The following is a 23,761-nucleotide window of genomic DNA, read 5'->3' on the forward strand; positions in this document are numbered from 1 at the left end:
AGGTACAGAATGGAGTGCCTGAATTATGCAGAGATTGTTTGAAAAGGAATGGTTTTAGATTTGTTTTAAATGATGTGAATGAGGGACTGTGACGGACTGAAAAAGGCGGTGAATTGCAGGTGTGAACAGTTGAAGAACTAAAAGCTCTCCCGCCATGTTTTCTTTCATCAGTGGAAGAGCGGAGAAGAGATATTTTTCTGGAAATGTCAGAAAGATACTGTGTTGCAATGCCAGAAATGACATGAAAGCAGAGACATATCCCTCTTTTGTTTCCGTCCTGCACAGGCCTGGCGGTGGGCTGTCAAACAGAGCAGGCACAAGAGGGTTCAAGGTGCCCACAGTCCAACAGGCACCTGAAAAACTGTACATTCCTGCTCAGTTTGTGGTCAGTTTGCCTTGAACAACATGATCATTTTGTGGGGGGCACTGGGAGGGTATGTGTTTCAATGTACAGGATTTAGATATGATGAATTGGTCTTTCAAATGTTGGTTTCGTTGACCTTTTGATATTATTTTGTGTACCTTTCCACTGGCTTAAATAACTGATGGTTATTCAGCCCTGAAAGGGCCCCTTTTGACATTATTTTGTGTTCCCTCAGTGTTCCACTGGTTAGAAGAATTGACGGGCATTCAGCCCTGAAAGGGCCTCTTTGTTGTCGGCTGAGCTGTGAGGAACACAACCTGATTTGATCAGAACAAGATTTATCAATATTTATTTTTGTAATTTCAGCTTTCTTGGGATGGTCTTGAAATTACTTTGGCAGTTGAATATGTTTATGTTTATAGTATGTCTTTCAGTTTAAATTTTCAAAATATTTTCAGTTATTTTTAAAATTGAAGATGTTCATGTTTGCAGTGTGTCTTTCAATTCATGAAAAATTCCAATCTGGTTTATTCATGTGCTATACATTACTCGTGTTATATAAAATCACTTCTGGTTATTTTCTCTAAACACATAAATGAAAAAAAGAAGTGCATACATTATACAGAAAAATATTAGTCTCTAGAACAATACCAGTCAGCTATTTAGCCTATAAAATATGTTTACAAATGTTGCTTCTTTGTTTTAAACAGCAGATTTTACTTGTTTGTTGTTGTTTTTATCTTATCCTCACTGTTTGTTAAGATTTCCATTTGTGTCCCTGATACCTTAAGATATTTCCATTCATGTCCCTCTACACAAAGGCAATACATGTTTGCTGTGTTCACAACTTGTGTGTTCAAGACCTATTGACTGTGTCACTCTTGAATCATTGCTGTGTTCACAACTTGTGTGTTCAAGACCTATTGACTGTGTCACTCTTGAATCAATGCAAGGTTATGTCTGTACATGTCTTCTGCTGCTTGTTGCTGTGTGTACATGTTAACAGTTCTCACCTTCTAGATACACATCTGGCAGGCTCACTTGTATGGACTTGCTCACCCCTTCCTTCTTGCTGCATATAGAAGAAAGGGCAAACTCTGGTTCAGATAGATGAAGTCATTGCTGGTCTGAAAATCAGCTTGTTCACTTCTGGTTTGAAAAAGGGTTACCTCACTTGTTGTCTATACTTCAGTTATTCTGTGTTATTTTTGTGAATATTTTTATCTCATTTCTCTCTACCTTCAGGGCTCTGGATGTCAAAAACAAAACAAAACGCATGTGCATGCTTATTCCACTTCCCTCATTAAAAATAGTTCATTCACTCATTGCTAGCTTTGCGTCATTGGTTACATATCTAAATGGCAGTAGGCATATGAAGATGGCTTTTGTTTATAATGTAACTATGAAGGAAATGTTGGTGGTATGTCTGGGTTTTTTTCAGCTTGACCTGGCAGCTGAGTTCATCACCAGGTATCAGCTGAATGGTGACCAGGCACAGGCGGTGAGACAGGCGGCCAGCATGATGGACAAGGACGCTGAAACTCCCTCCTCCATACTCCTTATTCATGGTGACTTATTGCCTTGCTGGTTATCTTTAAAAAAAATCTGCATCAGGTATCTGGTACATGTCAACTGAAACTGTGGTATGAAAACTTTCAGAATTCCAGTTAAAGCTAAAGAAAAAAAAAGTGGAAAAAAAAGAATGAAAAAAGAGAAAAGAAAGAATGCACACACACATGCACACATGCTCGCGCGGGCGCACACACGCACACACACGCGCACGCACGCTGGGATTAAAACTGTTTATTTTGGAGTAAAGAGGGTGTCGTGTCTATACCTAGATAGTAATACAAGGGAAATAACTACTATAAAGAGTCAAAGGTCACAGGAAGCGTGACGATATATCTGGATCAAGATGGTGGATTAAACCGGTGTAAATATTACCAAGTGTCTGTGCAATTTGAATGGTAGCACATGATAACAACACCAATCATCCACGCATACATACACACAAGATACAGATAAGACAATGGCGACGAGTATAAACCTTCTAGGACGACCACAAGCGTTTGAAGCGGTAGGTGACGCACAAACTCTTAGCATCAAGTGGACTTCGTGGATAGAAGAGTTCGAAGCCTATGCAGACAGTGTTGGTTTATTTGTCAACGAGGACAGTACAGACAACGTGAGGCAACAACGTAGAGCACTCTTGCTATATACGGCAGGCAAGGAGGTGAGAGACATTTTTGCAAATCTTCCAGACAAAGGAACAGCAACAGAATATGACGAAGCAGTGACGGCGCTGACAACACACTTCAAAGTGAAACCAAACAAGACATTTCAGCGACACCAGTTCAGAAAACTAACCCAGAATGACACGGAAACTGTTGCTCAATTCGTGGGTAGACTGAGACTGAACGCAGATGGTTGTGAGTTCGATAATATAGAAGACCAGATAAAAGATCAAGTTGTGCAAACAGTGAAATCTGACAGATTGCGACGCAAACTGCTAGAACAGGGAGATGAACTAGATTTAGCAAAGACTCTCAAGATTGCAGCAACACATGAAGCCGTAGATGAACAAGCTAGACAGATGAAACAAGATCATTTGGGTGGAAATGGAGCAGTGGCCAGAATACACACTAACAGTAAAACGAACAGTCACAAAAACAAGTCAAGCAAAGGTGAGTGCTATAGATGTGGTAATATTGATCACTATGGCAGTAATCCAAGTTGCCCTGCCAGAGGCAAAATATGTCGCAAATGTGGTGGAGCAAATCACTTCCAAAAAATGTGCCGTTCTAGATCTAAGAGAGAAAGGACAGATCATCGAGATGCTAGACCACGGAAAAATAAGAACCAAGAGGAAGGTAGACAGCAAAGTAGAGGAAACAGAAATCGAGTGAATCAGCTTGACGCAGAAAACTCAGAATCAGAAAGCGATGAAGAGACGGTCCACGTATTCATGACTAGGGAAACTACCGTCAGAGACAGTAAACTCACTATCCAAGTAGGAGGTGTGCCTGTTGACTGTATTGTTGATTCCGGATGCGACATCAACATAATCAGTGAAAAACTGTGGTCAAAACTGAAGTCAAAGAACATAGAACACAAAATCAAGAAATGCACCAAAAAGCTGTACCCCTACACATCAAATAAACCACTAAAGACAGTATGTTGTTTTGAAGCAGAAGTGTGTGCTGGTGAAAAGAAAGCTATAGCCGACTTCATTGTGATCAGAGAAGATGCAGACCCGCTGCTTAGCAGAAAAACTAGCATGGAGCTAAATGTACTTCATATCGGACTGAATGTTCAGAACGTGTCAGCAGATGAGAACGAAGACATCAAGACTAAGTTCAAACCACTGTTCACAGGGTTTGGAAAGCTGCAAGGACGCCAAGTCGAGCTCACTGTAGACCCCAAGATAAAGCCAGTCGCACAACCAGTACGACGAACACCATTTGGACTCAGAACCAAGGTAGAGGCCAAGATCAAAGAACTTCTCAACAGTGACATCATCGAGCCCGTGGAGAAGCCTACTCCCTGGGTAAGCCCGGTAGTGATCGTGCCGAAAGCCAACAATGACATCCGTATGTGTGTGGACATGCGACGTGTCAATGAGGCCGTTCAGAGAGAACGCCATCCAATACCAACAGTTGAAGAGCTACTGCAAGACATGGCTGAAAGTAGAGTCTTCACAAAACTGGATCTGAAGATGGGCTACCACCAGCTGGAGCTACACCCAGACTCACGAGACATCACTACCTTCGTTACACACTGTGGACTTTACAGGTATAAGCGATTGGTGATGGGCATCAATGCAGCAAGTGAGATATACCAACATGAAATAGCACAGGTGTTACAAGGCATCCCTGGTGTGGCCAATCTCTCAGATGACATCATCATACATGCGCCAGACAGAAAGCAGCATGATGAGTGACTGCAGCAGACACTCCACAGACTCCAAGATGCAGGTTTAACACTGAATCCAGACAAGTGCCATTTCAGAAAAGACGAGATTGAGTTCCTCGGACACAAGCTGACTGCCAAAGGCCTTGACCCTGCAAAGGATAAGGTTGAAGCTGTGATCAACGCCCGTGAGCCACAGAACATCAGTGAAGTGAGGAGTTTCCTTGGGCTAGCAAACTACTGCGCACGTTTTATCCCAAACTTCGCGACATTGACTGAGCCCCTACGCAGGCTGACCAGAAAAGTTGAAAAGTTTCATTTTGGCCCAGAGCAGAAAGAAGCATTCAAGTCACTGAAAGAAGCCCTAGGTAGTGCAAAGACATTAGGCTACTATGATCCCAAGGCGCCAACTCAAATCATCTGTGATGCTTCGCCAGTTGGATTAGGTGCAGTTCTAGTCCAGAGACAGAAAGAAGGAGCCAGAGTCATCAGCTATGCAAGTCGAAGTCTGACCGCTGTAGAGAAGAGATATTCGCAGACAGAAAAAGAGGCTCTTGCAATCGTCTGGGGATGCGAGAAATTTCATCCCTACATATACGGACTGAACTTTGATCTTCTCACAGACCACAAACCTCTCCAGACCATCTATGGCCCCCACTCGAAACCAAGTGCTCGGATCGAGAGATGGGTACTTCGACTCCAAGCCTACCAATTCCGAGTCGTGTACATCCCAGGAAAAGCCAACATTGCTGATCCATTGTCCAGACTCTTGCCTACCCAGACCCCTCCACCATTCTCAAACGTTTCTGAAGAAGCTGAAGAACACGTCAGATTCGTCACAAACAACGCAACGCCATGTGCTGTGACAACGGCTGAAATTGAAAAAGCATCAGCTGAAGACGACGAGCTGGAGACAGTCAGACAATGCATAGAGACAGGACAGTGGCACAATTGTGACAAGCTGTATGCCGCTGTGAGCCATGAACTGTGTACTGTTGGCAACATAGTGCTGAGAGGTTCCCGCATTGTGATCCCCAAAACATTGAGACCTCGCATTCTGACACTAGCCCATGAAGGACATATGGGTATAGTTGGAACAAAACAGAACCTAAGAACCAAAGTTTGGTGGCCCGGCATGGAGAAACAAGCCGAGAAATACTGCAGGACCTGCCATGGCTGCCAGCTGGTGAGCCGAGCTAACCCGCCTGAACCAGTGAAGAGCACCAAACTACCAAACGCACCATGGGAAGACCTAGCCATGGACTTCCTAGGACCGCTGCCATCAGGACACTCAGTACTTGTAGTCATTGATTACTACAGCCGGTACTACGAGATTGCCATCATGAAATCTATAACAGCTGAAAAGACTGTGGCAGTGTTAAAGACAATATTCGCCAGACATGGAATGCCGCTCACAATACACTCTGACAATGGGCCGCAGTTCAAATCTGAAGTCTTCGCAGACTACATGAAAGACATTGGAGCCAAACACATCAGAGTTACACCAAGATGGCCGCAAGCAAACGGTGAAGTTGAACGCCAAAATGAATCGCTTCTGAAGAGAATGAAGATCGCACAAGCAGAGGGAAAAGACTGGAAGGATGAAATTCTGAAATACTTGCAAGTATACAGAGCATCTCCACATCCTTCAACTGGAAAGAGCCCAGGAGAATTACTGTTTGGACGCAAAATCCGAACAAAGATTCCCCAGTGGCCCAGCGACTACATTGACCAAGAAGTCCAAGACCGTGACGCTGAAAGGAAAGGACTTTCAAAGTTGAACGCTGACCAGAAACGAGGAGCGACTGAGTGCAACATCATGCCCGGAGACACCGTCCTGCTGAAAAGAGACCAGAAACAAGGGAAGCTGGACACAACCTTCCTGCCAGAACCATATGAAGTCATCGAGAAATCAGGCAGCAAAGTGACAGTCCAGTCTCCAAGCGGTGTGAAAATCTCCCGCAACTCATCCCATGTAAAGAAGTTTCACAGCCCAAGTAGTGATGAGCCCAGCAGTCCACGGGAGGCAACCCAGTTCACCGACCTTCCAACAGCTGACAGTGAAAACCCACCCCATCCCCAACCCCTAGCAGAGGCCCCACTCAATTCCAGACACCCTACCCCATCACCCCCCAAAACCTGTACTGCAACCCCAGTCCGAAAATCTGAGCGCACAAAGACAAGACCCAGAAAGCTTGAGGATTATGTGACAAGCTGAGAGTGAGAGAGACTGGGAATGAATGCGTGTGTATTTGGATTTATAGAACAGATAGTTCATTCAATGTGCTTTATTTTAATTTCATTTATTACAGTGATAATACTCCCACTGAATGTTGGACATTGATTTATTTTAAGAAAAGGGAGAGAAAGAAGGAGAGAGAAGGACAAACTTTGAACGAATGTGAGAATGCGTAAGAAAAACAGACATTGAAAGAGTTTAAGATTGAAACTCAAGAGACAATGCTTTCATTTTTTAATTGTTGTATTTAGAAAGAGTTTAAGATTGAAAACTCAAGAGACAATGCTTTCATTTCTTAATTGTTGTATTTAGTTTGTCAGAAGTTTTGAATGAATATGGGTGAACATAAATTTGTAATTAATTTCTTTAATGTTTATGTTTTTGAAACACAAAACAAATTCAGACATTATGAGAGTGAATCACAATGTAAAGAGTTTCCAATTGATTAAGTTGAGTATTTTTACATAGGATGATAGTATTTCATACCTAAAAGAATTACTAATTCTGTTTGATATCTGTTGGGTAATTTTAAACTGATTTTAAATTAAAGTAAGGGAGGGATGTCGTGTCTATACCTAGATAGTAATACAAGGGAAATAACTACTATAAAGAGTCAAAGGTCACAGGAAGCGTGACGATATATCTGGATCAAGATGGTGGATTAAACCGGTGTAAATATTACCAAGTGTCTGTGCAATTTGAATGGTAGCACATGATAACAACACCAATCATCCACGCATACATACACACAAGATACAGATAAGACAGAGGGTGGTCTTTTCAGTTTTGTTTTTTGACCCCTTTGTATTTGGTGAAACAGGGACAATTTTGCCTTGATCCATGGCAAAGTGCATCTCTGAGTTGACTTGTTCACAAATTCTTCTTTTGAATTTGTCTTGTTTGCTTTTCAGATAAATACCCATTCGCTTCTGGCATGTATGCAGTGACCAGCACTGATTCTTTTGTATTTTGCTAATACATGCTGTTTTTCGCTGTTGTTTTATTCCTTCAAATGTATCTCTAAACTGATCAGTTAGTATGAGCACTGTGATTGATTGTGAGCACAATGCCAAATGTGTTTCACATTTTGTATTAAATGAAATCTGTAACGTTTTCAATGAGTTTCCTGTGATAAACATGTCTTGTCTTGTTTTGTCTTGTGTGGTTTCAAGGGTGTTTGGAAGTGTCAAAAGTTTCCTGAAGTAAGCATGTCTTGTCTTGCTTGGTTTCAAGGGTGTTCAGAGCTGGCAAGAATTTCCTAGAATACGCTTGTCTTGTATCATTTTGCCTGGTTTCAGGGGTGTTTAGAGCTGGGAAGAGTTTCCTGAAGTAAGCATGTCTTGTCTTGTGTGGTTTCAGGGGGTTTTGGAGCTGGGAAGAGTTTCCTGAAGTAAGCATGTCTTGTTTTGTCTTATCTTGCATGGTTTCAGGGGGGTTTGGAACCATCAAGAGTTTCCTGAAGTAAGCATGTCTTATCTTGTCTTGCGTGGTTTCAGGGGTGTTTAGTGCTTGGAAGAGTTTCCTGAAGTAAACATGTCTTGTCTTGTCTTGTCTTGTGTGGTTTCAGGGGTTTTTGGAACCATCAAGAGTTTCCTGAATTAAGCATGTCTTGTCTCATTTTGCTTGGTTTCAGGGGTGTAAGCATGTCTTGTCTTGTCTTGTCTTGTGTGGTTTCAGGGGGGTTTGGAACCATCAAGGATTTCCTGAAGTAAGCATGTCTTGTCTTGTCTCGTATTGCCTGGTTGCAGGGGTGTTTGGAGCTGGCAAGAGTTTCCTGCTGTCAGTGATGATTCTGTTCCTGGTGGAGGTGTTCCAGCGCAATGACTCGTACTGCCCGGGGGTCCCCTTCCCCTGGAAACTGCTGCTGTCCTCCACCACCAACGTCGCTGTGGACCGCGTCCTGCTTGGGTGGGGAGGGGTCTGGGTTTATGTTGTGTTATTTCAACCTTGCTTTCTTTCTTTCTCTCTCTCTCTCTCTCTCTCTCTCTCTCTCTCTCTCTCTCTTGTGATTATCCATATAAGCATATTGTTATTTGTGTATGTTCATGATTATCTGCAATGTTATTTGTGTATTTTCCATTCATTGTCTTAATCAGTTTGTTTCCATTCCCTTACCTCTTGTATACAGGCTACTGGCCTTACAGTAAAATTCTTGAATTCTGTCTCTCTCTCTTTTTGTGTGTGTCTCTCTCTTTCTTCCTCTCTCTCTCTCTTTCTTCCTTTTTTTGTGCCCCAGAATTTGGGACATTTTTTCTGATGATGATAATAAGTGATGATGGGGGTGATGAAGATGCTGCTATGGGGGTCCATTTAAGTTTGGGACTACTTGGCAAAGCTCAACTCTCATGATATGTCCTGGCGTCAACGACCCCGAGAGAGACAAAACACCTACAGTGTTGGTCAGGAAATTTGAGCAACACTTCCAAAGACACATCCATGAAGTTGATGAGCCTCAACTGTCTGAGCCTGTAGCATACTCAACTCCGGGTAAGCGCCGCCACAGGCCAATAAAACTCACCTCGGATGAGGATCAAACCCACATCCTCCCAGCTGTCAGTCCATGTTGCAAACCACTTTCCCATGGTGGCTCATGTCTTTAATTGTGGGAGTTACCAAAACAAAAGTCATGTCAGGAAAGTATGGCTTTGAATGCATTTAGCTGAGTACCATTTTATCAGATCAGAATATAAGGATTGAGACCAACTCTCTCTCATGGACCCATACATTCACAAACATATATTCAGCCACATGTACATAGCAATGCATAGGCCTTTTGATATTCCACTGATTTTATCTGACTGGCAACCATTGATAATAGCACAGTGATGTGCAAGTGGCTAAGTGGGAGTAATTTGGTGGTAAATGAACAAAGCGTACAAGTCCTTAGAGTTTAAGGTTGTGGATTCTGTACGTCTATGTGCATGATTATCATGATTTGTTTGCTGTGCAAGTACCTCATGTAAAGTTAAAAAAACCCAACATACTGCTGTCTTTTGATGTAAAGTAGATGATTATGTAAATGTTTGCAGATTGATGGAGCTTGGCTTTGATGACTTTGTGCGCGTGGGCAGTGTTAAGAAGATAGCCAAACCAGTCCTGCCATACAGGTCAGTCATCTTCAACATTAAACTTCAGCATTGAGTTTCTTCTTTCAATCTGAATTTCACTCAGCCCTCTACCCACATAGATGTAAATGAAATTATGTGCTAGTCTGTAACTGGCATATATTTATACTTCATGAAAGTAATTGTGAAAGGGTGATGGTGAAAACTGAGCTGTCTGTGTGTGCATTCAAGATTATCAGGTTACTAAATGCAAAATTTTGGAATCTAATGCAAGAAGAAATCTAGAAATGCATTCTTTCAAGCAAAATTGGCTCCCTGTGGATGTATTATTGGAAACATCCAGTTTGTTGTTGTTGTTTTGTATATTTTTGTATTGTCTCATCTGCCTGGCTACTCACTGGATACCCAAACCAGTCATTCAGGTTTTGTTCAGTGAGTTTATATGATTTGTCATAATGTATAAGTTAGTGTTAAAGCTCTTGTTTACTTTATAATGCAAATGATATTCAAGCTTTTCCATTCCACCTGTTTGTTCTGTCCAGCTTCAGTTGTAACAAACACAAGTGCTAAACGAGACTGTATCTTGGCTCTGTAATTGTTTAGATAGTGCACTTTGGGGGATCATTATCATGTTATTCAAAAAAAGAAAAAAAAGAAAGATTATCTGCTTAGAACTGATTGAAGAGCATGATGCTTTGTGCATCAGCGAACTGGTGAAGTAAAGTGGATGTATCAGTTCATGTGATCTGTATTGTTGATTTCCTTTTGTTGTATCACTTTATGTCATCAAGACAAGGAAGTTGTTTCTTGATTCTGCTGTTTAAATTTGTTTTATATCTGTGATATTTGCAGAATTTGTTGTAACTCAAATGCAGAATTCTTTTGTAACTTGTTGAATTATCTGCAGAATCTTCAGTAACTTGCTGCTGTCACAAGCTTTCAGATGTTTTTTTCGAAACATTCTTCAGAGCTGGATGCTTCTGATAGCAACAATTTTCAGCAAGAACTGCATAGACAGAACTAAAGCACATACATGAAAGCATGTTTTTTTTATGTACCATTATTACTACACAGTATATTGTTTTACTGTTGTTTGTGTGTCACTGTATGTCATCTTTATGGCTGTCAGCATAAACATCCATAATCTAATATAGAATGAATTATTTTATACGATGTGTATTGCTGATGTTTGAAGAGCAGTCATTGACTTTTCTTTACACATGCTAACATAGCATGCATGCCAGTGGAAGTGACAATCAAGAACTGAAGGACCTTCAAGAAATGCTGAAAAGTCAAGATATCACTTCAGCTGAAAAACAGTAAGTATTACACACTTACTTCTTCAGTGCATTCCAGTTGTAAATGTATTTTTCCTTTGTGGGAAAAAAATCAATTATAGCAGTTCAGATTAATTCATTTTGCTGACATATCTTTGTTGGATAAAATGAGTTCCTTTTTGAATTTGATAAAAGTTCCCTCTTTGAATTTGCATTTCTGCTCAACATATTTCAGGATTGCTTTTTCTGATATTTGTCACTCATACTGGTGCTTATCATAAAAGCTGGTGTAATTATCAGATGAAACACTTTGTCATTTGTTAGAAAATGTGTAGCACTTCCTAAAATATATGGTGCTGTACAGAGATAAATTGTTTCAGTTGCATAAGGAGGAGTATTGAAAGACACAGGCTTGGAGAGAATAGGAAGGTAAGTTTACACTAAGTTCTTTCATTGTCGTTTAAATCCAGTCTTGTGAGATGCTTTGGCATGTTCTTGACAAATAACTGTTACAGTAATGCCACTTGTTATTCTTTGTGTTGATTTCTTTTATGTAATGCCTTCATGTAGATTAGATATAAAATGAATAAAAATGAAGTTATAGTTAAGTCTGATAAAAAATTAAAAAGGAAAAAAAAGAAGATAAAACTATAAAATAAAAATAGATAAAACTGAATTTGATCTATGACGAAAATTTGAATACCTCCAAAGGGTGCTCATTTACATATATTTTATGTCAGGAATTTTCTTTCAGTAACATGAAATGTTACTTCACTAATGTACTTCAAGAAACAGCCAAACAAATTTTGCATCTCTCAAGAGGATAACACACTACTTTTGATAAAGGAAAGTTTGAATGCCCTCACCCCAGATACATGCCATTCTCCCTCCTGTCTTTGTTTACAGTATCACTAAAGTGTACACTTCACACACTCACAACACACACACACACACACACACACACACACACACACACACACACACACAAACATCACACATGCAACACAGCATATCCAACTTTTTGACAAGTGAAATATAAGGATCAAAGATACTCCTGATTCTGATGATATCTGTTTCTTGTTAGAAATGAAATGAAGACTTTGATTTCACATTTTTCAAATGTATGATTGAATGCCGAATGTCCAGAGACTGGGAGCGGTGCGTGTAGTGGGCGTGACCTGTGCTGCCTGCAGTTTTCAGTGCTTGGACAAAATGAAGTTTCCCGTGAGTGAATTGTGTTTGTGTAGTGCTTGGACAAAATGAAGTTTCCTGTGAGTGAATTGTGTTTGTGTATGCTTTGGGCAGTGGGTAGGTTCTTTTTGGACCTGCACATTTCATCTGTGTCAGTGTGTGTTTGCATGACATGTAGCTTAGCTGACCACGCCTTCTGATGTCCCTTTGCACATCCTTTTGGCTCCAGAAGTACAAGGTGTAAAGCTTTTTGCTTTATGATGATTATTGTCATTATTAGTGGTGGTAGTTGGCCCAACTCTCGGCTTATATCACAGATTGACATAAATTTACAGTTTACATTTGGGCCAACAGCAAAGTGAGAGCTCCAGTCAATGGGAAATCATTTACAGCTTAGTCTTTTGTGAAGGATTATGACTCTCAAACTAGGAGGCAAAATTGCACTGGCTCTTAGTGCTGCAGCCTTGTGGGCTAGTTGGCGTTTGGGAACCATCCCATCGCTGACTGTCCTAAAACCCTCTGGGCCGAGAAAGTGGGGATGTAACTTGGGCAAGACACTTTCCACTATAATCAAATTCTAGCCCAAATAGTTGGAACAGCAGTTGCCTCCTCTGCTGTTCTGATGGTTATAGTCGGACACAACTGACTATCATATAGTAGTAGTTGTAGTAGTATTTTAGCTACAATTTCTTTTTCTTTTCATTTTTCACAAAATATTTCTTCATTTTGTGTTCTTCCTAATCCAATTATAACCTTAAATAATATTTTTTTGTAGTCTTTGGATTTGGATTTGGATCCGTTTGTGATAGGGATCACCACTTAATTGTAGATAGTCTCTCTTGATCATGTACTAAGTGGAGATTGTTCACCGTCATTGCTGAGACCAGTCCACAGAGGATGAAACCCTAGACATGTCAGTCTTAACTAATAGCTCTCTCACTGAGAGAGAATTCAAATGGCCCCCAGTTGTTGTCTTCATAAAGTTTTTGATTCCACTCTGCCCTCACCCCCCACACCCCTCCCCTCCCCCTCCCCCCACCCCCACACCCCCACCACCATCCTGCCAAACACACACACACACATTCCTCCCCTTTTCTTTTATTTTTATTTTTAATTATTATTATTCTACTAATCTTTTTAGCATCTTTTCCTTTCGTCAGTTTAAGACAGAATAATTGTAAAGGTGCACTTGGTTTTCTTCATTATCATGTTCAAGAATATTGTAAGCAGATGATATTTTGTGTCTTTATATTCTTTAGTTCTAACACCAGTTTATGCTTACTAAAATAAGGCAGTTTCTGCTCAAAGTGGGATGTCAGTGCAGTGATGATCACTTGATTCATGGCTTTTTCTTTCAGCCGTTTCTGTGGTTCTTTCTTTCAGCCATAACTATAACATGATAGAAAAAAAAAACATATAAAGAAGAATACATAATGTTAGTCTAATAGGTGTGGTTCCTGTTTTGTTTGTGTATTATAGAAAAAATAAATGAATAAATAATGTTAGCCTAATAGGCATGGTTCCTGTATTGTTTGTGCTTGATAGAAAAAGACAGGCGCAATAGCTGAGTGGTTAAAGTTTTGGACTTTCAATCTAAGGGTCCCGGGTTCAAATCACGGTGACGGCGCCTGGTGGGTAAAGGGTGGAGATTTTTGCGATCTCCCAGGTCAACATATGTGCAGACCTGCTAGTGCCTGAACCCCCTTCGTGTATATATGCAAGCAGAAGATCAGATACACACGTTAAAGATCCTGTAATCCATGTCAGCATTTGGTGGGTTATGGAAACAAGAACATACCCAGCATGCACACCCCCGAAAGCGGAGTATGGCTGCCAGCATGACAGGTTAAAAACGGTCATACACATAAAAGCCCACTCGCAAATATACAAGTGAACGTGGGAGTTGCAGGCCACAAACGCAGAAGAAAAAGATTGAAAAAGAATAGATACATAAATAATATCATCCTAATAGGCATGGTTCCTACATTGTGCATGACAGAAAAAGAATATATAAATAAACACGTAAATAGATAAAGTCAGCATAATAGGCATGGCCCCTATACTGTTTATGCATGCATGAAAAAGAATACATCTGTAAATAAACAGATAGATAACATTACCCTGACAGGCATGGTCAAAAAGAATAAATCAATAGATAAGTAAATAGATAACATTACCCTAACAGGCATGATCCTTACTGTGTGTGCAGTTTGTGATCCTGGACGAGTGCAGTCAGATGACAGAGCCAGCCTCCCTGCTGCCCATAGCCCGCTCTGCCTGTGAAAAACTGGTGTTGGTAGGAGACCCTAAGGTAAGGAGGGAAGCATCTTTCATCCATATGTACATATAGTGCGTACAGTTTGGACGTTTGACTCAGACTATTCTTTTAATGCACTGTCGTTATGTATACATAGAACATATAGTTTGGACATTAAACTTTTGATGCACTGCATTAGTCTTTTGATGCACTGTCGTTATGTATATCTAGTGCATACAGTTTGGACATTTAACTTAGACTATGCACTGTCTTGTCATAGTTTGTACTGTTGCTCACTTAGTTGGGCCTGCCTGCATGTCTTGATAGATGTTGTAACATGTAGCATGTTTTTTTTTTAATTGGAACTGTATGTATTATGAAGCGCTTAGAGCAAACTAGTTTCTTCTTCTTCTTGTTCGTTAGATGGACATCACAGTCTCTGGGAAAGCAAAATCATTTGATTAGACACTATGTAATAAACGTATTATTATTATCATTATTATTTATAGCAAACAGAGAGAAGCACAGTGGGAGACCTTTTAGTTCTTCATCTGTTCAAACCAGGAATTCACTGCCTTTTTCAGTCCCTCACTCACATCCTATAAACGAAATCTAAATAGACATTTTTTTTCAAGCAGGCTCTACGTACTTATAAAGGAACTGCATTTCATATCGGTATTCAATGAATCCACATCTGTTTCTTCCATTCGTGCTTGCGTGTGTGTCTATGTGCCTGTATGTGTATTTACGTGAGTGCGTGCTTTTGTGTCTGACCAACATCTTGTTGTAAAGCGCTTTGAGAGGAAAGTGCTATATAGACTAACTATTATAAACTTTTTTTTTTTTTTTTTTTAAATAGATTATGCTTTGAAATGTTGAATAGTTCATGGAATTGTCTTGTTTTGTTCATGAAGTTGTGTTGTTTTTGTTGCAGCAACTGGATCCCACACTCCAAGGATCTGAGGCAGCCCACGGGGAAGGGCTGGAGCAAACACTGTTAGACCGACTGATCAAAATGGTACGTTTTGATAAGTATGTCACTGCTCCATTGTTCAGGGATGTAACTGAAGTGGAAGTTTGGTATCTGCTTCATCAAATCATTGCACTCAGCTCTGTCAAATCTGGTCTGAAAACCTTCCTCTTTCCAAACTAGCTTCTCGACTGGTCAAAATGGTACGTTTTGATAAGTGTGTCACCACTCCATTGTTCAGGGAGGTAACTGAAGTGGAGGTCTGGTATTTGCTTCGTCAAACCCCTGCACTCAGCTGTTTCAAGTATGGCCTGAAAACCTTCCTCTTTCCAAACTAGCTTCTCCAAACTCTGTCTTTGTTTTCTCTAGCTTTCTACCTACATGTGTTTAAAAGTTTTGTATTTCATCTTTTTCTTTCAGAGTTATGTATGCATGTGAAATTTGTGTGTGAAACTGCTTTGATTTGTTTCCGCACAAGATTTAGCGCTATATATATACTTTTCTTCTTATTATTATCATTTCATTATTTTGGAGTCTCTTGCATTCTGTTTCCATATATTCATAAGTTTTGTTTTTCATTCTTCTGATTTGGACCTATGGTTGCGAGTTAAAAAAGTCTGATGTGAAAGTTCTTTGATGATTTAGTGCCATATAAATATATCTATTATTATTATTATTACTATTGTATTGTATAGCGCTTTGAACTTCTTTTTTGGGATTCTGCGCTGAATAAATTAACTTATCATTACTATTCTTAGTATTATTGTTACTTTTTTATTTTCATATATATCATCATCATCTATATTGATAAAAATAATTTCAGGGCCACAGCCCCGTGATACTGAGGACCCAGTACAGGTGTCACCCCACCATCAGTGCCGTGTCCAACTCCCTCTTCTACCAGGGTCAGCTGGTGGACGGAGTGTCCGCAGACACCAGGCAGCCAGTCCTGGTCAGTTCTTCTTGGACACAATACGCAATACTTTGTTGTCTTGTCTGTTACTTTTTTTATTTCAAATAAGAGAAATTCATGTGTGGTGTAGGTTAAATAAACAATGCGTGAGAATCAAATTCATTTAGTACATACTTACTGCCCATTATAGCCCCTCTGGTGTGTAGGGCAGCAAGAACTGCCACTCTTGTCAGCAAGAAGAACCGCCACTCTTGTCCGTTTTGGGCCAGTCTCTGAATGGTACTCCAGGTGTAAATCAGGATTCATCCGTTCAGTGTAAATACATAAAAGAAATGAAATGCTTAAATGCTAGGCTGACATTAACCTCACATAGAATATTCAAAATCATACACATGTAGTAATCACTGAAAGAGAATAGGCATAAAACAGCTTACAATAATTAAACATAGATATATGATTAAAGCTCCACTATTTAAAAGTATTTTGATTGATAGAATACACACATACATACATGCATACATAGACACACTGTTTTCCAGGGCTGACTTGAAAACATTGTTATTAATGGACAATACAATTTTCTTGTATTTCCTACAAGTATGTGTCATTTTTCTGAGCAGGAGTTGCACATCATAGAAACAAATTACATTATCAGCTTTTTTTTTTCTTTCATTTTCTTCTTCTCAGGATTTGTTCCCAACATTGTGCTTCTATGACGTGTCCAATGGAGAAGAAATGACGGACTCCAGTGGCAGTTTCACCAATGAGGCTGAAGCCCAGTTTGTTGGTCTGCTGTTGTCAGTTATTATGGTCCATGGATTACAGCCTGCTTCTGTGGGAGTTATCACCCTTTACAAGGCACAGGCTCGTCGTATTCTTGATATCATAAGGCATTCAAAGTAAGCGTGTGTGCAGTACCCTAGAAGTTTGATTTGGTTTCTAGTTTTCTGTATGTAGCTTACACTTTTGCTAGAATTCCATGTGAATGTGTACCCTTATGTGAGCATATGTGTGTTTTATTGAATCATTGTTCAGAAATTTCCATCTCCATGTGTGTGTGTCTTTTAGAAAACTTTGGAAACTTAAAATGCACTTTGTGTGTGTCAGGAAGGAAACTTCAGCACAAGGCTTAGTCTTTTTAGTTTTTGTCTCAGTGTGTGCCTGTCCTTATTCTTTCTTCTCTACATGATTTTGGTGAAATGAGTAATCAAGGAGAGGGACAGTGGGGGGAGAAAGGTTTTGGGGTGTAAGAAGTACCGTAAAGTATATCTTGCCTTACATTGAAAAATGAATGGTGTGCTTAAGTCAAATGACACAAAAGTTACATACATTTTGAAATATTATTTCACTGAAATTGAATATTCCTCTCCCCATAGATCACATACAACTACCTGCATATGTAATTTTTTTTTCTGAATTGTAAAAGACACACACACACACACACACACACACACACACACACACACACACACACACACTGCAAGAAATCTTGGACTCTTCACTTTTATTGTTCAATTTTTTTCAAATCATTGTTAAATAGTCCAGTTGGGTTGTTGTTATAACTTCTTTTTGGGGGTGTGGGGCGGGGTGTCCACTCATTCTCTCTCTCAGTTCGTTACAGAACCGACACACAGATCTGGCCATACGTTGGACTGGCTCATCGCACGTGACTCAGATGCCATGGTTGCGTCAGTGACTGTAACTGACAAACTTTCTTCCGACCATTCTGTTGTTATATTCTTGCTTAATATTTCAAAACCTACCAGAACCAAAAACTCTGTTACTTGCCGCAACCTGAAATCCATCAACAGTAACACTTTTTCTTCTCAAGCTGCTGAACGCCTTTCCAAAATTTCTTCCCGTACCGACGTCTCTACACATTACAACACTGTCCTCTCTCAACTGCTGGATGAACATGCACCCCCCACTACCTGCATGCTCCCTGACAGACCTTCCGCCCCATGGTACACACAAGACATTCAACTTGCAAAACGCAAACGTTGCCAACTGGAAAGACGATGGCGATCAACAAAACTGCAAGTCCACAATCAAATATTCCGAAAACAAATAAATAAAGTCAAACATATGATCTCACGGATCAAGTATTGTTCTAATGTCAAGTGTATATGCTTTAATAACCTGACAATTGAGCATATAATTTTTCACTGTAGCTTGATGAAGCCTTTTGTACACGAAAGTGTGTCTTCACAAGTGACTGAGAACGTTGATGTTTTTGACTTTTTGCATTCATTATCAGTTGTTTCGCTTGTCAGTTTAACGACTTCTCTTTTACGAAGTCCTTTAAGTAATTTCCTGTAACTGTATTTAGAGGGGGGTTTTTTTTTTGTTTTTTTGTTTGTTTGTTTGTTTTGTTTTTCTTTCAAATTTCACCCACATTTTTACCCTCATTTGCCCAGTTTCCCCAAACCCTCCATTCATCCACATCTCCCACCCCTTCTAACCGATAATACTCAGATGTATTCATAATACTTTTACAAAATGTCTTCAATCACCGATATGTGTGACGGGACATTAAACAAAAATTCCTTCCTTCCTTCCTTCTCATCAGCAAAGACAAACTTCTTTTCTTGTCAAGTTTTCAATGCCACATCCACCAGATCTCTTTACTCTGTCATGTCAAATCTTCTGGAACTGCAAGAAAGACTCCTCTTCCTTCTGCCTACACTTTATCTGAACTCCCCAATGTCTTCTCCTCTTTCTTTTTCGACAAAGTCCAAAATATTCGTACCATCTTAGACCAAATGTCTTTCCAACCTGCTCATCCTGATCCTCAATTCAGCGGTACTCCTCTCCATTCCTTTAATCCATTGACTGAAACAGAAGTGAATGAAAAAACAAAACAAAACAAACAAAAAAAAAAAAAACAGGAGTGAATGAAATCCTGAAAGAAATGACAATAAAATCCTGTGAGCTCGATCCTATACCAGCCTCGGTCTTTTCCCAGTGTGTCTCACAACTTCTCCCAACAATCACCAATATTGTCAACTCATCCCTTCTCACTGGAACGTTTCCATCCACTTTCAAAACTGCAATCGTCCAGCCTCTTCTGAAGAAACCCAACCTGACACAAATATTTTGAAAAACTATCGACCAGTTTCTAATCTTCCATTCATGTCCAAACTCCTTGAAAAAGCTGTCCTGAAACAGCTCAACAACCACCTTTGTTTCAACAATCTCATCCACCCATTTCAGTCTGCCTATAGTGCTGACCACAGCACCGAAACCACTCTCCTCCACATTCTGAACAATCTACTGATTGTTTTCCGACTCAGGAAAAATTTCCTTTCTCACTCTTCTTGACTTGTCAGCCGCCTTTGACACGATAGACCATTCAATCCTTCTTTCCCATCTTCATCTTACAATTGAACGCGGACAAAACTGAAGCAATGATCATTGGAACTAAACAAAAACTGTCTTCCATCACAATTGACACAATCAAACTTGGCAGTACATCCTTCCCTCTTTCCAGGTCAGTCAGGAACCTTGGTGTAGTCCTTGACAATACACTGTCCATGCAAAAATTTATCAGTCAGACATGTCAGTCCTGCTACTGTCAACTGCGGTGCATCAGTGCCGTCCAGAAATATCTGTCCACTGACGCAACATCTAGACTTGTCGTTTCTCTCATTCTCTCTCGCCTTGACTACTGTAACTCTCTATTGTCTGGTTTGCCTGCTTCATCCATTCAGTCCCTTCAGCGTATACAAAACTCTGCTGCCCGACTCGTCTTCAGAAAGAAAAGATCTGAGCACATCATTCCTCTTTTGCAACATCTCCACTGGCTCCTTGTCTCACACCGAATAAAGTACAAGATCAGCACTCTATGTTATAGATATATTCACAAAACTGCCCCTTCCTATCTCTGCGGCTGCCTTCACCTCTACACTCCACCTCGCTCACTACGATCGGCTTCGGATCCACTCTGTTTATGCATACCCAGATTCAAACACTCGACTGTTGGCCGCCGTTCTTTCTCTGTCTCTGGACCTTGCAATTGGAATGAACTTCCTCTTTCACTTCGTCAAGTCTCCACACTCAGCTCTTTCAAGTCTGGCCTTAAAACCTACCTCTTCCCAAAATAGCCTCCCTTGCCTGCCTCTTCCTTGTCTTTAGTTTCTACAGTTTTAGAGTTATGCATGCGTGTGAATGACTGGTGCAAAAGCGCTTTGATTTGTCTCTGCACAAGATTCAGCGCTATATAAATACCATTATTATTATTATTAAGGTCAAGAAATCTTGGGCTTTTCACTGTTTGTTTGATTTTTTTTTTCTTTCTTCTTCCAAATCTTTGTAAAATAGTTTAACTGGGTTGTTAGAACCTTTGAAAGTAGTAGAATTTCAAGAGCAGAGGAGATAACGAGGAAATATGTTATCACAATGACATGCTTTAGAGACTGATATAAAATAAAGGTATTAGAGCGTCTGTGGCTGAAAATTTATGAAACGACTATTTGATAATATGTCCAGTTTTCTTGTTGATAAACACATACACATCCTCACATACACCTTTTTTTTAACAGGGGGGTGGCAAGTGAAGGTGAAAAAGTATTTTCTTTTGATTGTGGCAGTGAAAAAAAAAAAGTCTTAACACCTGGGGTAGATGAAAGGGAATTTATGAGAGCATAAATGTTGCCCTTTAGTTGCGTCAGATGAGATAATATGCCTCTCATTTTGTGTTCACTGTTTCTCTGGTGTCCTAATTTTCTTTGAACGAAAGAGAAGCCTGGAAGTGTGTGGTTCTTAACTTCATTCAAAAACATTTCCGTGTCTTCTGATAACAGCAAACAAACATGATTTGACAAGGGTTTTTTTCACATGCAATGCAACCCCTTCAGTCATATCTAACGATGGCATCTCACAATTTTGTTTCCACCAAAGAGAAGATTATTGAAAGTATATTGTTCGGTTTTTGTGTTTTTGTTTTTAAAAACTGTAAATTGGTCAACAAAAAGTGTGCAGTAGCACACTGTTTTCTATGTTTATATTGTGCAGTACCAAAGTTTTCCATGTTTTGTTGTGCATTAGCAAACAGTTTTCCATTTTTCTATTGTGCAGCAGCACATATATTATGCAGTAGCAAACAGTTGTTTCCATGTTGATATTGTACAATAGCAGTTTTCCATGTTGTGCAGTAGCAAACTGTTTTCTATGTTTATATTGTGCAGTAGCAAACTGATTTCTGTTTGTATTGTGCAGTAGGAAACAGCTTTCCTTGTTTATGTTGTGCAGTAGCTGTTTTCTAGGTTTATATTATCCATCAGCAAACAGTTTTCCATGTTGATATTGTACAATAGCAAACAGTTTTCCATGTTGTGCAGTAGCAAACTGTTTTCTATGTTTATATTGTGCAGTAGCAAACTGATTTCTGTTTGTATTGTGCAGTAGGAAACAGCTTTCCTTGTTTATGTTGTGCAGTAACTGTTTTCTAGGTTTATATTATCCATCAGCAAACAGTTTTCCATGTTTATGATATGCAGTAGCAGTTTTCCATAGTTATGTTGTGCAGTAGCTAACAGTTTTTTTTTTCATGTAAATGTTGTGCAGTAGCTAACAGGTTTTTTTTCATGTTAATATTATTGCAGTAGCAAACAGTTCTTACCACGTTAATACTATGCAGTAGCTAACAGTTTTCCATGTTCATATTATGCAGTAGCTAACAAAATTCCATGTTTATATTATGCAGTAGACAACTGTTTTTTTCCATGTTAATATTATGCAGTAGCTAACAGTTTACCATGTTTGTATTATGCAGTAGACAACTGTTTTTTTCCATGTTAATATTATGCAGTAGCTAACAGTTTACCATGTTTGTATTATGCAGTAGACAACTGTTTTTTTCCATGTTAATATTATGCAGTAGCTAACAATTTTCCATGTTTATATTATGCAGTAGACAACTGTTTTTTTCCATGTTAATATTATGCAGTAGCTGATAGTTTACCATGTTCATATTATGCAGTAGCTGATAGTTTACCATGTTCATATTATGCAGTAGCTGACAGTTTTCCATATTCATGTTCTGTCAGAGGTGATGCACAGCAAGAGTTGATTGGAGTACAAGTGTCCACCGTGGATGCCTTTCAAGGAGGCGAGCGTGATATCATCATCCTGTCCTGTGTTCGAACACGCAGTGTTGGATTCATTGACAGTGACAAGTGAGTGATTTTCTCTTTAACTTTTGTGTGATAAATCATGTTGTCAAGATGTATTTTATAACTGAAGAAACATGGATTTGTCAAATATGAAAAAGACTGAGGAAACTGTATTTGACATTTCTGGAAATACTTTTTGATAATTGAAACTGTGAATAACGCAGAATAACAACATGGTAAATATTGAATTTGTTAATTAGCAATAGCATACATTCTGATAAGACCACGAAGCAGCAGAGCAGATCGTTCGTGATATTTATAACAAGCAGCTGTGACTGCTTGACAAGATTTGAATGTGATGTGATATCCTTCTGCTCCACCCAGGAGGATGAATGTTGCCCTGACGAGAGCTCGCCATCACATGCTGATTGTAGGACATCAGAAAAATCTCTATGGCAACAAGCGATGGGCCCAAGTTCTTAGTCACTGCCAAGGTAATGTTACATTCCAAATTTTGTTTTACATGTGACTGAACTGTTTACTGTATGATCGTGCACATGACTGTACACATGAGAAGGTAGGAAACGATGGATGTTGTCTCTTTGAGGATGTTTTCAAGTGATACAGCTGCATTTTATTTATCTGTTTCTTCATGGTTGAAATCATCTAGAAGAAGAGTATTATGTAACTAGTGTTAATTTCATTAAACTGTGTCAATATGAAGTACGGATAGATAGTAAATATACATACATACATATGTATATGTATATATTAGCTTTTGACGTAACAAAATGACAGTAACAGTCTAAGAGGAGAAACAGGCCACACTGACCCTTTGTTTGGTTTTGATTTGTTTTTTATCAGTTGCATGCAGGCCCTGGAGCACTATTTTTCTACTCTTCTGTTTTTTGTTTGTTTGTTTGGTGCTTCATCACGCCTTCTTCACTGGTGATTTTTTTCCACAAAGTCATATCACAATGAATATATTGATGGTTGATATGAATATTTATGTTATGCCTATTTCATCAGTCATAGACCAAGCTCTAAGTGCTTTACAAACACAAGAGTTATTTGCACATATCTGTGTATTGTCTAAGCGTGGACATTGGACCTTGCTTTTTTTGCTTTTTTTTTAGCCACACTGACCCTGCTTTATCCATCCATTCCTAGCTGTTGCGGGCGGTGTGGTGTCGGCCATCAGTGCCAGGAGACAGCTGCAGGCCGCCATGGATCGAATGCAGGAAGAAGACCAGCATAGCATGTCCTGCGAGCCCCCTGACCAAGGCGCCGCTGACCAGCCACAGCCCAAGGCTGCCAGAAAGAGAAAGGCAACCTTTCAGAAAGGTACAGTCTGTCCTCCACACCTGACCAGAGTGTTGAGTTTATGTGAAATTCAGGCATCTGCTTTTTTTCTTTTTTTTTCAGAGCAGATGTGGTGTAACATGTATTAATCAGTCTGCATG

General features: G+C 39.7%; 1 protein-coding gene across 1 annotated transcript in view; it reads left to right on the forward strand.

Moving 5' to 3' along the window:
• The window catches only part of LOC143286008 (5'-3' DNA helicase ZGRF1-like), a 35,457-nt gene that overhangs the window by 10,183 nt on the left and 1,513 nt on the right, over positions 1-23,761 (forward strand). The window contains exons 10-23 of the mRNA XM_076593548.1: positions 286-385; positions 1,806-1,932; positions 8,261-8,420; positions 9,542-9,619; positions 10,810-10,896; positions 11,235-11,283; positions 12,001-12,078; positions 14,255-14,356; positions 15,237-15,320; positions 16,096-16,224; positions 16,873-17,084; positions 22,233-22,361; positions 22,683-22,792; positions 23,469-23,642. Coding sequence (XP_076449663.1) covers positions 286-385; positions 1,806-1,932; positions 8,261-8,420; positions 9,542-9,619; positions 10,810-10,896; positions 11,235-11,283; positions 12,001-12,078; positions 14,255-14,356; positions 15,237-15,320; positions 16,096-16,224; positions 16,873-17,084; positions 22,233-22,361; positions 22,683-22,792; positions 23,469-23,642 — 1,619 coding nt within the window. The remainder of the gene's footprint in view (positions 1-285; positions 386-1,805; positions 1,933-8,260; positions 8,421-9,541; positions 9,620-10,809; positions 10,897-11,234; positions 11,284-12,000; positions 12,079-14,254; positions 14,357-15,236; positions 15,321-16,095; positions 16,225-16,872; positions 17,085-22,232; positions 22,362-22,682; positions 22,793-23,468; positions 23,643-23,761) is intronic.

Source organism: Babylonia areolata, chromosome 1 (assembly GCF_041734735.1).
Source record: "Babylonia areolata isolate BAREFJ2019XMU chromosome 1, ASM4173473v1, whole genome shotgun sequence".
In the NCBI taxonomy this organism is placed as follows: Eukaryota; Metazoa; Mollusca; class Gastropoda; order Neogastropoda; family Buccinidae; genus Babylonia; species Babylonia areolata.